The sequence below is a fragment of the Lithobates pipiens genome, unplaced genomic scaffold (assembly GCF_037356315.1).
Source record: "Lithobates pipiens isolate NorthernLeopardFrog02 unplaced genomic scaffold, aLitPip1_a1.2 Scaffold_13, whole genome shotgun sequence".
NCBI lineage: Eukaryota > Metazoa > Chordata > Amphibia > Anura > Ranidae > Lithobates > Lithobates pipiens.
The window spans coordinates 426,822,323-426,838,595 of record NW_027507718.1 but is presented as its reverse complement, the minus strand read 5'-3'; the positions used below and the strand labels follow the sequence as shown (position 1 = coordinate 426,838,595).

General features: G+C 45.8%; 1 protein-coding gene across 3 annotated transcripts in view; it reads right to left on the bottom strand.

The window, feature by feature from the left end:
• Positions 1–1,099: 1,099 nt before the first annotated feature.
• Positions 1,100–16,273, bottom strand: part of ARAP2 (ArfGAP with RhoGAP domain, ankyrin repeat and PH domain 2) — a 609,403-nt gene continuing 594,229 nt past the window's right edge. For 2 of the 3 annotated variants that reach the window (XM_077477663.1, XM_077477664.1), the window contains exon 33: positions 1,100–1,698. In XM_077477663.1, coding sequence (XP_077333789.1) covers positions 1,360–1,698 — 339 coding nt within the window. In that variant the 3' untranslated portion in view covers positions 1,100–1,359. The remainder of the gene's footprint in view (positions 1,699–16,273) is intronic. The other variant, XR_013272356.1, reaches the window with a different exon arrangement.

The window sequence follows — 16,273 nt, the reverse complement described above, 5'->3', positions numbered from 1 at the left end:
CATTATTACTGATTATGGGTGAGGAGGATTACTTTGATTTCTAGGTTAAGCTATTATTTTTTGGCATGTGGTTAGACAGGTTACAAGATAGAGTAGGTGTATCCAATGGTAGATATATCATATTATATAAATATACATCTGGTAGTATGATGTTAGTGATGTCCAATCACCGTACCCTTGATATACACATTCTTTGTCCCATGTCAGTAATCAATAAAGGAAAAAAGTAGCCAACCTAGGAAGATTCATCTTTAAAACAAGTTCACTTTATCATGACAGATTACTTTCACATACTGTATGTCTATAGATGCAAGCAGATATATGCTATATAATATACAGTATATATATATATATATATATATATATATATATATATATATATATATATATATATATATATATATATATATACAATTTTAGAGTTGATAAAAATATAAATTTTTCAGGAAAAGTTGTCGCAAGTTCAAATTGAGATGTTACAAAAAAAATATCATGAACGGTTGCTGAAATGGTAAAAAATGGTCTTGCTTGTGCTAAGCTGACCACTTTGATATGCATTTCTAAAATCAATAACATTGTACAGTAGTTCCACTTTCTATGCAGAGAGATAAATCTGGCTGACTTGTGGGGGTTCTTTAAAGGAAAAACAGTGAAAATGTAGAATGGTCCTTCTCAGGAACTGGTTCCAGCCAAATCAGTAGATTACTTTAAAAAAAGAGCTAAATTATATTTATTCCCTGTTAGACCAACTTAGACTAAACTTTTCAAGGGTCTTTTCTCTAAGCTGCAGGTTTATGGTTCTGGGAACGACAGGTTTTTACACATTTATGTTTGTCTTTTGGTTAAGCTTGATGGATATGTGTCTATTTTCAACCTCACTGAATAACTATTTAAAAGATAAAGTTTGCACGCTTCAAAATGAACTAAAACCTAATAGCAACTTAGCCCTCTTATCAAGTACATACTTTTGCTGCAGGTTAGTGGGTGGGCAGCTCGAGCATAGCAATATCTTTGATGCCTTCCTCTGAGAGATTTTAACAGGAGAACAAATTAACTGATATCAAATAATTTCTCACCCACAGCAATGAGACAGCCAGGCTGCTTTTACAATATGACAATTTTTTATTGATTGAGAAGACAGAGTTGGACGGCTTGGAGAAAGAAAAACACAAAAAACAAATAGATCCACAGTGTATAATTCATTTTATATCCACGTATTGCTTCATTTACTTAACAATTTGTGGAGTACCAAATAATAGTTTTCACATTTTGTATTGCTTTAAATCAAAATGTTATAAGCTGAACTTTTCCTTTAATTGAAAGTATATGCTCAATGTTATAAGTGAAATTGCTTTTGAATTACAGGCATTCATTCTGGTCTTTTCTGTTTTTGCGAAAAACTAGGTTTAGCTCCTTGATAACATTCTCTGGCAGTTGTGCGTTGGCTGACAGCTCTTTATTCAGTTGATCAGTGGGATTGTGTAGTCTCTTGACATCTATTGTGTTTAGTTCTTTTGTGTCGCCACTGTAATTCTTAGGACTGTCAAGGTCAACCAAACTGTAGCGTTTCTTCTGGTTTGTAAGCCTTTCTTCTTTACTGTTGAAAACCTCTGCCATCAGAGACATCCTCTGTTGCATTGTGCTGGTGAGTCCTTCCTTGGATATTGCAGGTCGCTCTTTTCTCCTTGTTTTTTCAGACTTTTGAATGGTAAAACAGAACACACATAAATAAATGATGTAAAGTGTATTGACCTCACCAGCATATGTGAGAGAACAATTGTATATCCAGTTAAAAACATTTCAAATATTTTACTGGTTTGTCAGTGTCTTCCTTCATATAGAGCTACTTTATTCTGGAAAGTACTTATTTCATTTTCAATTTAAACCTGAGATCACTTCTTTTGTGGTCCTAAATAATACACATTTTAAATAAGTCCTAAAAAACAAACAAAAAAAATCAAATATATTCCACTTTGCTAGTCATTAGATGCAAATGATTTACTTTTTTAGGGGTTTTCCCTTTATTTTCAACTAGAATTTCTGCAGATAGCACACCTCCAGACCTAGGATGACAATGCTCACTCACCACACTGGAGAAGATTTACTAAAACAGGTGCACAAAGAATCTGGTGCAGCTGTGCATGGTAACCAGCTTGTAACTTCAGCATGTTCATTTAAACTTTAACAATAAGGCTGGGTTCACCCTGGTACGACACGACAGTCATAAGACTGTGGATCCGACTTTGCCCTGAGATTTGAAGTCCGGCTTTCATCTGACTTCAATGATCGAGATCCAACATTGATCCAAACAATACCAGGCCCTTTGAGCCTGGTATGAATCTTTAAGGGTAAAACCCCATACCAAATGAGAAAAAAATACATAGAGTCCCCCCTCCAAGACCATACCAGTCCTTGTGGTCTGGTATGGATTTTAAGGAGAACCCCCACGCCAAAAAAAGGGCAAGGTGTTCCCCCCAAAATCCATACCAGACCCTTATCTGAACATGCAGACTGGCAGGTCAGGAAAGGGGGTGCGGAGGAGTGAGTACCCCCTTTTGAACCATACCGCCCACATGCCTCAACATTGGGGGTGGGTGCTTTGGGGCAGGGGGACTCTGCACCCTCGACCCACCTTGTTCCCATATTTATGGGGACAAGGGCCTTTTCCTGACAACTCTCGCCGGTGGTTGTCAGGGTCTGTGGGTGGAGGGCTTATCAGAAAGTGGAAGTCCCCTTTAAAAGGGGACCCCCAGCTCCTGCCCCCCCACCCTATGTGAATGAGTATGGGGTACAATGTTCTTCTCCCTTCGCTGATGTCTTCTTCCGCTGCTGGATTTCCTCTCTCTGCTGTCTTCTCCCTCTGTTGGTTCTCCTCTCTCTGCTGTCTTCTCCCTCTGTCGGGTCTCTTCTCTCTACTGTCATCTCCCTCTGTTCTTCCTCTGATGTTCTCTCAATGCTCTCTCCCGTTGTAATGCTGTGCTGGGTCCACCATGTGCCATCACAAGGGGTGGGGCCTTCAGATGACATCCCTGGGTGACCACACCCCATGGCTATATAAGTATAATAAGTATATAAGTAAAGGCACACTGTGGACCCAGCATTACAGTGGGAGAGAGCGTCGAGAGAAAATCGGAGGAAGAGCAGAGGGAGAACAGAGGGAAAAGACAGTGGAAAGAGGAGACTCGACAGAGTGAAAAACCGGCAGAGGGAGAAGACAGCAGGGAGAGGAGAACCGGCAGCAAAAGAAGACATCAGCATAGGGAGAAGGAGAAGAACCGGAGGATGAAGACATTGTCAGAGGGAAATTAAATCTGAAAGAGAAGAGACCCACGAGCTGCTGTAATAAATTACTTTGTCAAAAACTTGTGTGCTGTTTTTATTTTTGACACTTTTTTTTCAGGTGAATGGTTAGGGATACAATGACCCCATACTCATTTACATAGGGTGGGGGGCCAGGATCTGCGGGGCCCTTTATTAAACGGGGCTTCCAGATTCCGATATGCCCCCTACCCGCAGACCCCAACAACCCCCGGGTTGTCAGGAACAGACCCTTAGCAAGATGCCATTGGGTGGAGGGGCACAGAGCCCCCCTGCCCCAAAGCACCCACCCCCCATGTTGAGGGCATGTGGCCTGAAATGGTTCAGGAGTGGGGGCACTGGTATGGATTTTGGGGGACTCTATGCCAAAAAAATGGGGTTCCCCTTCAAGACCCTCAGAACACAAGTCACATGCCGCATCATCGTCTTAACTGATCCGACTTCAATGATATTCAGAAGGCTGAAGTATGATAAAAGTTGGACCAAAGTAGTGCAGGAACCTTTTTCAAAGTCAGACTGACTTGTATTGAACCAGTTAAGATGACTCTCATAAGGAACCATGTGACATGTGCTCTCAATGTCGGAGCATTTGCCATACCAGTGTGAACCCAGCCTAAAATCTAGAAGCTGATTGGTTACTATGTAGACCTGCACAAGATTCTGTGTGCACCGGCAAATCTCCATCAATGGATGCATGGAGGAGCAGCGTTGTCATCCCAGGGCAGGACTACAGAACATCTCCTCCTCTCTTCTATTTCATAACGTGGAGGGAGAGGTTCTTGAGTCCCCAGACAGAACAATGCTAAGTAATAATACTCAGCACAGGAAGTTATCAAATTTCCTGCAGGATCAGCAGGTTTTTTTGCACATCAAATGGTTAAAACCATTTAACATTGGTATTTTAAGAACTAAAGGGACCAGATAAGAGAAGTAAATTTTTTTGGTTTTACCCTAACTCCAGACAGCTTTTCATAGTTTTGGATAGACCCGGTCTTTATAAAATTTCTGTCGAGTTCTATTGCTGTCTGTGACAGATGAGGGATTTCATATTGTTTCATGCCCTTTTGAAAGCAGGATAAGAAGTGAGAAAAACAGCTGTCACTGGGACAGAGGTACAGACAAAAATAGTACCTAGACCTTCTCCTATTGTACTAAAAACACGTGTTTTTTTTGCTTCAGTCTATGTCTATTGGAGACAATGTCCATCACTTCCTGTTTCTATGGCCCAGATTACATACATATATGTGCTTGCTTCTCATTTTAGTTAGCACACTGGGTGCCCTATTTATCTCTTTGCCCTGATTTAGCATATTTCATTTGATTTATTTGACGGTGGATCGATTTCCTGATGACCATCTATATTTTGAACTAACTATATTGCCAACTATTATGGTATATTTATAAGAATATGTTTCTATTTACACATACCTGTATATTTTTTTTAAATGGATTTTTTTTTATATTCGGTGATTCCTGGTCCATTTAAATGTGTATATTCCAATGCCTATGTATGAATACCGAGTACCGCCTGTTATGGATGTTCCCCTGTTCCCTCCCTCTCATCCCATATATACCTGACTTCCTGGTTAGTCAGTTAGATTTGAGAAAACAGTGGAGGCTGTGAAACGCGTCATCTGATTGTTGCCCAAAACACCACTTCCGGTCCTTGAAGCTTGTGTTGCACGCTGACACGCATTTCTGATTCTGGGTCCCGGTTGCCGGATGTCACAGAGAGCTACAGCGTGCTGGTTATCAAAGCCCTCTGGACATCCATAGAGGCTTCACCACTACTCCATCTTCGGGTTAGCTTACCATCTACATCATTGGGACCAAGCCAGTTCTCCATCACATAGACTGTGTCACGGACCACAGAGTGACCCTGTACCCCAGACCCCTTACTTATGTGCCTCATATCATTTTCCTTTTGTGAGTAGCCATTTAGCTTGTTTTTCTTATTAAATGAATACCTAAATACTACACTGAGTCTGGCACTCCTTGTCTTGTCTTCTTAAAAACAAATCATCACATTGGTTGTCCAGGATGGTATTGTCCTGTTCTTGAGATCTCATTTTTTGTAGCCAACACATTTCGTGGGCTGACCAGCTTCATCAGGTTTTTTTTTATATACAATAATTTAATACTAACTATATTGTATAACTGATGATGTATACATGATACTCATCCTATTTTGTAAATCCTTGCAAAGGATAGGATTTTTTCTGCTCTGTTAAATGTCTGCGGGATATAATATACGATGTGATAGATTGTCTCACATGTGATTTTTTTTTCTTGTACAATAGCACAGTATTTGACAAGATCTGAGGCCCTGATGAAGTGGGTCAGCCCGTGAAAAGCGGCGGCTACAAAAAAAATCTTATCTCAAGACCAGGACAATACCATGCTGGACAAGCAATGTGATAACCTATTTTTAGATGTGTAATATTTAAAAAAAAAAGACACCTAAAAGTTTTGGTGGTCAGTGTTTATTATACCCACAGAGGTACATGTAAAGTCCCAAATAATTTTGCAATTTTACATTTGTTTCTTGAGGGTTAGTACCGATAGTAAGAACTAATTTACACCCTTTCAAACCTCAGGGTATGGTGTGTATATGTACTGTATATACTGTACTGTATTGTAATTATATACACACATAGTACATACAATATCTCACGAAAGTGAGTACACCCCTCACATTTTTGTAAATATTTTATTATATCTTTTTATGTGACAACACTGAAGAAATTACACTTTGCTACAATGTAAAGTAGTGAGTGTACAGCTTGAATAACAGTGTAAATTTGCTGTCCCCTAAAAATAATTCAACACACAGCCATTAATGTCTAAAGCACTGGCAACAAAAGTGAGTACACCCCTTAGTAAAAATGTCCAAATTGGGCCCAATTAGCCATTTTTCCTCCCTGGGGTCATGTGACACGTTAGTGTTATAAGATCTCAGGTATGAATGGGGAGAAGGTGTGTTAAATTTGGTGTTATCGCTCTCACTCTCTCATACTGGTCACTGGAAATTCAACATGGCAGCTCATGGCAAAGAACCCTCTGAGGATCTTAAAAAAATTATTGTTGCTCTACATAAAGATGGCCTAGGGTATAAGAAGATTACCAAGACCCTGAAACTGAGCTGCAGCGCGAGTGGCCAAGACCATACAGCGGTTTAACAGGACAGGTTCCACTCAGAACAGGCCTCACCATGGTCAACCAAAGAAGTTGAGTGCATGTGCTCAGCGTCATATCCAGACGTTGTCTTTGGGAAATAGATGTATGAGTGCTGCTAGCATTGTTGCAAAGGTTGAAGGGGTGGGGGCCAGCCTGTCAGTGCTCAGACCATACGCCACACGCTGCATCAAATTGGTCTGCATGGCTGTCAAGATTAGTCACAAGAAAGCCTCTAAATAGTTTGCTGAAGACAAGCAGACTAAGTACATGGATTACTGGAACCATGTCCTGTGGTCTGATGAGACCAAGATAAACTTATTTGATTCAGATGGTGTCAAGCATGTGTGGCAGCAACCAGCTGAGGAGTAGTGATGGCCGAACGGTTCGCCCGGCGGTCGTTTCGCGGCGAATTTCCGACATTCGCGGTCCGCACGTTCGAACGCCTTTTTCCGTCGTTCGCCGCGGCGGACTTACGTGTTTAATGTATACAAGAACTTTAACCTTTGGTGACACGTTTATCATGTGATACAGGACAGCCAATTGAGACATGACAGCACATGGACACTTGTACATTCCCCCTAACCTATAAATACACCCGATCCGGTGGCCATTTTACATTCTTTCTTCTGTTACGATAGGGACAGGTTCCTGTGTGGAGTAGGGAGAGATAAACCACTAGCTATTTGGTACACAAAAGTTCTTTTCAGGACTGGTATAGGTGTTAGGTGTTGATAGGTTTGCTGTGCTGCTGATTCTTGCAGCAGCCTGAGTGTCTTTTGTTAGTTTAGAGAAAGGGAAAGGACGGTGTATGCTACAGGGACAGCCAGATTAGTCTTTCATCATCATCATCATCATCATCATCATTAGCTGTTACTATCAAGGTCCACAAAAGAGCTGTTCCAGTAACCACTAATCGTTCTCTTTTTTTGCCAATTTGTATAGGGACAGGAAGGAAGCAGTGTTGTCAGGCAGTGAGGGTAATTTTAAAGACTTGCTGTTATTATTAGTTCCACAAAGGTTCTTTTCAGGACTGGTATCAGTGGTACAGTAATAGGCTTGTACATGTATAATATTCTTTCTTCCAAATATAGAAAGGATATTATACTTGACTGCTGCCCTTCTGCTGCAGTCTGCTAAACATTCACAACTCACTTGTTCCACAAAAGTTCTTATAAGGACTGGTAACTTGGTATAGGGTGCTACGGTACATAGGCTTGAGTGCGGTACAGTCTGCTGTTCTGTAAGGACCGCTATCGGTCCACAATAGATAGGGTTGACGTGCACCACTGCTGACCGCTGCCCTATACTGCAGCAGTCCTTCAGCGGTATAGGGACTGACGTACAGTCTGCTAATCACTAACACACAACCTGCTTGTTCCACAAAAGTTCTTATAAGGACTGGTAACTTGGTATAGGGTGCTACGGTACATAGGCTTGAGTGCGGTACAGTCTGCTGTTCTGTAAGGACCGCTATCGGTCCACAATAGATAGGGTTGACGTGCACCACTGCTGACCGCTGCCCTATACTGCAGCAGTCCTTCAGCGGTATAGGGACTGACGTACAGTCTGCTAAACACTAATACACAACCTGCTTGGTCCACAAAAGTTCTTATAAGGACTGGTAACTTGGTATAGGGTGCTACGGTACATAGGCTTGAGTGCGGTACAGTCTGCTGTTCTGTAAGGACCGCTATCGGTCCACAATAGATAGGGTTGACGTGCACCACTGCTGACCGCTGCCCTATACTGCAGCAGTCCTTCAGCGGTATAGGGACTGACGTACAGTCTGCTAAACACTAATACACAACCTGCTTGGTCCACAAAAGTTCTTATAAGGACTGGTAACTTGGTATAGGGTGCTACGGTACATAGGCTTGAGTGCGGTACAGTCTGCTGTTCTGTAAGGACCGCTATCGGTCCACAATAGATAGGGTTGACGTGCACCACTGCTGACCGCTCACCTATACTGCAGCAGTCCTTCAGCGGTATAGGGACTGACGTACAGTCTGCTAAACACTAATACACAACCTGCTTGGTCCACAAAAGTTCTTATAAGGACTGGTAACTTGGTATAGGGTGCTACGGTACATAGGCTTGAGTGCGGTACAGTCTGCTGTTCTGTAAGGACCGCTATCGGTCCACAATAGATAGGGTTGACGTGCACCACTGCTGACCGCTCACCTATACTGCAGCAGTCCTTCAGCGGTATAGGGACTGACGTACAGTCTGCTAATCACTAACACACAACCTGCTTGTTCCACAAAAGTTCTTATAAGGACTGGTAACTTGGTATAGGGTGCTACGGTACATAGGCTTGAGTGCGGTACAGTCTGCTGTTCTGTAAGGACCGCTATCGGTCCACAATAGATAGGGTTGACGTGCACCACTGCTGACCGCTGCCCTATACTGCAGCAGTCCTTCAGCGGTATAGGGACTGACGTACAGTCTGCTAAACACTAACACACAACCTGCTTGTTCCACAAAAGTTCTTATAAGGACTGGTAACTTGGTATAGGGTGCTACGGTACATAGGCTTGAGTGCGGTACAGTCTGCTGTTCTGTAAGGACCGCTATCGGTCCACAATAGATAGGGTTGACGTGCACCACTGCTGACCGCTCACCTATACTGCAGCAGTCCTTCAGCGGTATAGGGACTGACGTACAGTCTGCTAATCACTAACACACAACCTGCTTGTTCCACAAAAGTTCTTATAAGGACTGGTAACTTGGTATAGGGTGCTACGGTACATAGGCTTGAGTGCGGTACAGTCTGCTGTTCTGTAAGGACCGCTATCGGTCCACAATAGATAGGGTTGACGTGCACCACTGCTGACCGCTGCCCTATACTGCAGCAGTCCTTCAGCGGTATAGGGACTGACGTACAGTCTGCTAAACACTAACACACAACCTGCTTGTTCCACAAAAGTTCTTATAAGGACTGGTAACTTGGTATAGGGTGCTACGGTACATAGGCTTGAGTGCGGTACAGTCTGCTGTTCTGTAAGGACCGCTATCGGTCCACAATAGATAGGGTTGACGTGCACCACTGCTGACCGCTGCCCTATACTGCAGCAGTCCTTCAGCGGTATAGGGACTGACGTACAGTCTGCTAAACACTAATACACAACCTGCTTGGTCCACAAAAGTTCTTATAAGGACTGGTAACTTGGTATAGGGTGCTACGGTACATAGGCTTGAGTGCGGTACAGTCTGCTGTTCTGTAAGGACCGCTATCGGTCCACAATAGATAGGGTTGACGTGCACCACTGCTGACCGCTCACCTATACTGCAGCAGTCCTTCAGCGGTATAGGGACTGACGTACAGTCTGCTAATCACTAACACACAACCTGCTTGTTCAACAAAAGTTCTTATAAGGACTGGTAACTTGGTATAGGGTGCTACGGTACATAGGCTTGAGTGCGGTACAGTCTGCTGTTCTGTAAGGACCGCTATCGGTCCACAATAGATAGGGTTGACGTGCACCACTGCTGACCGCTGCCCTATACTGCAGCAGTCCTTCAGCGGTATAGGGACTGACGTACAGTCTGCTAAACACTAACACACAACCTGCTTGTTCCACAAAAGTTCTTATAAGGACTGGTAACTTGGTATAGGGTGCTACGGTACATAGGCTTGAGTGCGGTACAGTCTGCTGTTCTGTAAGGACCGCTATCGGTCCACAATAGATAGGGTTGACGTGCACCACTGCTGACCGCTGCCCTATACTGCAGCAGTCCTTCAGCGGTATAGGGACTGACGTACAGTCTGCTAAACACTAATACACAACCTGCTTGGTCCACAAAAGTTCTTATAAGGACTGGTAACTTGGTATAGGGTGCTACGGTACATAGGCTTGAGTGCGGTACAGTCTGCTGTTCTGTAAGGACCGCTATCGGTCCACAATAGATAGGGTTGACGTGCACCACTGCTGACCGCTCACCTATACTGCAGCAGTCCTTCAGCGGTATAGGGACTGACGTACAGTCTGCTAATCACTAACACACAACCTGCTTGTTCCACAAAAGTTCTTATAAGGACTGGTAACTTGGTATAGGGTGCTACGGTACATAGGCTTGAGTGCGGTACAGTCTGCTGTTCTGTAAGGACCGCTATCGGTCCACAATAGATAGGGTTGACGTGCACCACTGCTGACCGCTGCCCTATACTGCAGCAGTCCTTCATCGGTATAGGGACTAAGAGTTTTGTCACAGGGTCATTTAAAAAATGACAGGCAGAGGAAGAGGCAGGCCCTTCCGCAGGGGTGGTAGGGGTAGGGCAGGAGCAACAGGCTTGAGCCAAAGTGGGAAGTTGCAGAAGGTGCGTTCAATTACTTTAAAGGATGCACCAGACTTGGTTGAGTGGCTCGCTCAGCCTTACTCTTCTGCACCCTCCTCATCCTCTCGATCTGCACCCTCTTCTTCACTCTCTGCTATGTGCACCCCCAAAGACACTACCACCAACAACACGACCACCACCACCACCACCACATACCTTCCGCTTGAGTCACTGGAATTATTTTCCGATCCATATCAAGAGGACATTTCTGATGCGCAGCCACTCTTGGTATTGGATCAGGAAGAGGAGGTAGCAACAAGCGCTACTCAGCAGTCTGACGCCAGTATCCAGATCAGCCCAAGGAGGAGGTTGGTCCCCGGTGTTGCTGCCTACTCCGAGATCTCTACTTATAGCGGTGGGGAAGGTGACGTTGATGATGACGTGTCTAGTGATGTCACGTGGGTGCCCACAAGAGAGGAAGAGGAGGGGAGTTCAGAGGGAGATATGGACCAGCAGATAGGGAGGAGAAGCAGCAATGACTTACATTGCACAGCAGGGACAAAGCAGACTGCAAATGTATCAGGAGCGAGTCATCGACCATGTACGGTCACATCTGGCGCTCCCAGGACACCGGCACATGGCTCCGCAGTGTGGGCTTTTTTTAACCTGTCCGCTGCTGACAATAGCGTTGCCATCTGCAATCTTTGCAGTCAACGCGTTAGTCGCGGTAAGCCCAATACTCACCTAGGGACGACCGCCTTAAGAAGGCACATGAGCAGCCATCACCGAGCCCAGTGGGAGCAACGGAACACACAAAGCCACACTGCAGGCTCTCACCGTCCAGCCTCGTCTTCTACTTCTCCTTCTCCTCTCTCCTCACAATTGTCCTCCACTCCACCTTCCATCACGCCAAGCTCACATTTTTCTGCAAAAAGGCAGGCTTCCGTGGGCCTAATGTTTGAGCGTAAAAAAATGATGACGCCGGATAACCCTCTTGCCCAACGGTTGGCGGCTGGCTTGTCAGAACTCATAGCCCGCCAACTACTGCCATATAAACTGGTGGACTCGGAGGCCTTTCGCAAATTTGTGGCCATTGGAACACCACAATGGAAGGTCCCAGGAAGGAAGTATTTCTCAGAGAAGGGCATCCCAGAGCTATATGGCCATGTTCAGCGGCAAGTGAATGTATCTCTGGCACACAGTGTCGGTGCCAAGATACATCTGACCACAGACACGTGGTCTAGCAAACACGGGCAGGGAAGGTATATCAGTTTTACTGCCCACTGGGTGAACCTTCTGACGGCCGTCAAGCATGTAACCCGTGGCACCCGTGTAGATTTGGTTTTACCGCCACGGATTGCATGCAGGCCTGACTCTTCTTCTCCTCCTCCTACTCCATCCTCCTCCCTCTCCTCCTCAGCTGCCTCCTCCTTTTCCGCTGCTAGCGTCTCTTCCACTGCACCGCCCAAGCTCCCCAGAACCTATTCCACATGCCAGGTGAGACGTTGCCATGCCGTGCTGCGTCTGTTGTGCCTGGAAGCAAAGAGCCACACTGGCCCGGCACTCCTTTCAGCTTTGCGTTCACAGGCAGATGAGTGGCTAACACCGCTCAATTTGACAGTTGGTAAAGTGGTGTGTGACAACGGTGCCAATCTGCTTAGCGCATTGAAACAGGGCAAAATCACGCACGTGCCGTGCATGGCACACGTCTTAAACTTGGTCGTGCAGCGATTCCTTGTCAAATACCCTGGGGTCCAGGACATCTTGCGGCAGGCAAGGAAAATCTCGGCCCATTTCAGAAGATCTTACACGGCCATGGCTCGCCTTGCTGACATTCAGCGGCGACACCATCTGCCGGTCAGACGTCTTATTTGCGATTGCCCGACGCGATGGAACTCAACCTTCTATATGCTTGATAGGCTGCTCCAGCAGAAACGTGCAGTTAACGTCTACCTGTATGAACTCTGCGAAAGAAACGGTTCTGGGGAGCTGGGTTTTTTTTCACCGCGCCAGTGGCTGCTCATGCGCGACACATGCAGACTTCTGCGGCCATTTGAGGAGATCACCAAACTGGTCAGTCGCAGCCATGGCGCCATCAGTGACATGGTACCTTATGCCTTCTTTCTGGAGCGTGCATTGCGTCGTGTCATTGATCAGGCTGTGGAGGAGCAGGAGCGGGAAGATGAGGAAGTCGCAATGCTGGATGAATTCCCAGGGGGGGCTACTCTATCTGAGACAAGTCAACAACAGGAGTCTGATGAGGAGTCAGAGGAGGATGGTGCCGGGGCGGATGAGCAGGAGCAAGAAGAGCATGCTTTAAACCTTTCTGGGATCCCTGTTGTGCGAGGATGGGGAGAGGAGAATGAAGAGGACGACATTATCCTGGATGATGAGCAGGAGCCAGGCCACCACACCGCTTCCACTTTAGTGCAAATGGGGGCCTTCATGCTCCAGTGTTTTAATAGGGACCCCCGTATAAAAAGCATGAGGGTCAAGGACCAGTACTGGGTGGCAACGTACTTAGACCCCCGGTACAAACACAAAATGGCGGAAATGTTACCGCCGTCGCAGAGGGCTGTCAGAATGCAGCACTTCCAGGCCTTGCTTCGAGAAATGCTGCATTCTGCTTTTGCGTGCGCTGGCAGAGGAGCAATTCCCACTCCCAGAGAAGGATTTGCGGGTACCAATCCAACAGCGCCTGCAAGAAGAGGCCGGTTTGAAGATGTGTTGGTGACTTCGGATATGAGGTCATTCTTTCAGCCGACCCATCGACAGGTGTCATCCGGATCCAGCATCAGGGAACGCCTAGACCGTCAGGTGTCCGACTACATTGGGTTAACGGCCGATGTGGACGCTCTGAGGAGTGATGAACCCCTAGACTACTGGGTGGGCAGGCTTGACCTCTGGCCAGAGCTTGCCCAATTTGCAATCGAACTGTTGGCTTGCCCCTCATCCAGTGTCCTGTCCGAAAGGACGTTCAGCGCAGCAGGGGGGATTGTGACCGATAAGCGTACTCGCCTAGCTCACCACAGTGTTAACTACCTCACATTTCTAAAAATGAATGAGGCATGGATCTCGGAGGAATTCAACACATGTGACCAGTAGACCATGTATATGTCTATAAACTATTTTTTTAATCAAGCACACAGACCTTCTTAATTCATTTGGCTCACTTCCTTGACCCAAAAAAGCACACCGTACTATATGCCCCTACCCTCCTCTTTGAAGAGGTTGAGCGGTGTCATATTTCTACTGGGGCTGCTTATGATATCCCTGTGCTGTGCTGACTTCCTCCTGGGGGTTCTTATTATGAAGGGATCACACTATCCCTGTGCTGTGCTGACTTCCTCCTGGGGGTTCTTATTATGAGGGGATCACACCATCCCTGTGCTGTGCTGACTTCCTCCTGGGGCTGCTTACGGTGCTGCTGTCAGTGCTGTATGTCACGGTGCTGCTGTCAGCGCTGTATGTCACGGTGCTGCTGTCAGCGCTGTATGTCACGGTGCTGCTGTCAGCGCTGTATGTCACGGTGCTGCTGTCAGCGCTGTATGTCACGGTGCTGCTGTCAGCGCTGTATGTCACGGTGCTGCTGTCAGCGCTGTATGTCACGGTGCTGCTGTCAGCGCTGTATGTCACGGTGCTGCTGTCAGCGCTGTATGTCACGGTGCTGCTGTCAGCGCTGTATGTCACGGTGCTGCTGTCAGCGCTGTATGTCACGGTGCTGCTGTCAGCGCTGTATGTCACGGTGCTGCTGTCAGCGATGTATGTCACGGTGCTGCTGTCAGCGCTGTATGTCACGGTGCTGCTGTCAGCGCTGTATGTCACGGTGCTGCTGTCAGCGCTGTATGTCACGGTGCTGCTGTCAGCGCTGTATGTCACGGTGCTGCTGTCAGTGCTCTGTATTACGGTGCTGCTGTCAGATGCCTCTATCACGGTGCATGTGTCATTCCGGTATGTCACGCTGCTGGTGATCATCTCCTGCACCCTCTTCTTTGCCTACCCTGGTCCCTGACCTTCCCTCTCCTCCATTGCCTTCATTAGCTCCATAGTCCTGAATTGTTAGAACAATTTCCCAAATAAAATAAAAATGCTTGTAGTTATCGATCCCAAATTCACCTCATACATGTATTATGTCATTGTCCAGATGGTGGGACTACGTTTTACCCCCTAATAATTACCACGTGGCCGCAAATTCGACATGAAGGTTTGCAAAGTTCGCCTCCCATTGAAGTCAATGGGGCCCGCGGCGAACGTTCGGTTTCGCGAACGTTTGGGTCCGTTCGCATTTCGCGTTCGCGAAACGTCCCGTCGGAAGTTCGTCCATCACTACTGAGGAGTATAAAGACAAATGTGTTTTGCCTACAGTCAAGCATGTTGGTGGGAGTGTCATGGTCTGGGGCTACATGAGTGCTGCCGGCACTGGGGAGCTACAGTTCATTGGGGGAACCATGAATGCCAATATGTACTGCGACATACTGAAGCATAGCATGATCCCCTCCCTTTGGAAACTGGGCCACAGGGCAGTATTGCAACACAATAGTGACCCCAAACACACCTCCAAGGCAACCACTGCCTTGCTAAATAAGTTGAGGGTAAAGGTGGTGGACTGGCCAAGCATGTCTCCAGAACTAAATCCTATTGAGCATCTGTGGAACATCCTCAAACAGAAGGTGGAGTAGCGCAAGGTCTCTAATATCCAAAAGCTCCTTGATGTCATCATGGAGGATGACATCAAGGAGCTGGTGGAAGAGGACTCCAATGGCATTCTGTGAAGATCTGGTGAACTCCATGCCCAAGAAGGTTAAGGCAGCGCTGAAAAATAACGGTGGCCACACAAAATATTGACTCTTTTGGCCCAATTGGGACATTTTCACTTAAGGGTGATCCACTTTTGTTGCCAGCGGTTTAGACATTAATGGCTGTGTGTTGAGTTATTTTGAGGGGACAGTAAATTTACACTGTTATACAAGCTGTACTTTACATTGTAGCAAAGTGCAAAGTGCAATTTCTTTCCGTGTTGTCACATGAAAAGATAAAATATTTACAAAAATGTGAGGAGTGTACTCACTTTTGTGAGATACTGTATATATAATATTTAAACACTTCAATACAGGGCACTCCCCCCTTTCCTGCCCAGGACAATTTTCAGCTTTCAGTGCTGTCACACTTTCAATGACTCAATGAATGAATTGCTCGGTCATACAACACTGTACCCAAAAATATTTTATCATTTTCTTCCCACAAATAGAGATGTCTTTTGGTGGTATTTTACCACCACAGTTTTTTTTTTTTCTAAACAAAATCTTATAAAATATTTTCTCCTTCACTGATGGGCACTGATGAGGTGGCACTATTGGGCACTGATGAGGAGGCCCTAATATGTAGGCCCTAATATGTAGAATTGATGGGCACTGATAGGCAGCACTGATATGCAGCACTGATGGGCACTAATAGGCTACATTGATATGCAGCACTGATGGATGCTAATAGGTGTCACTAATA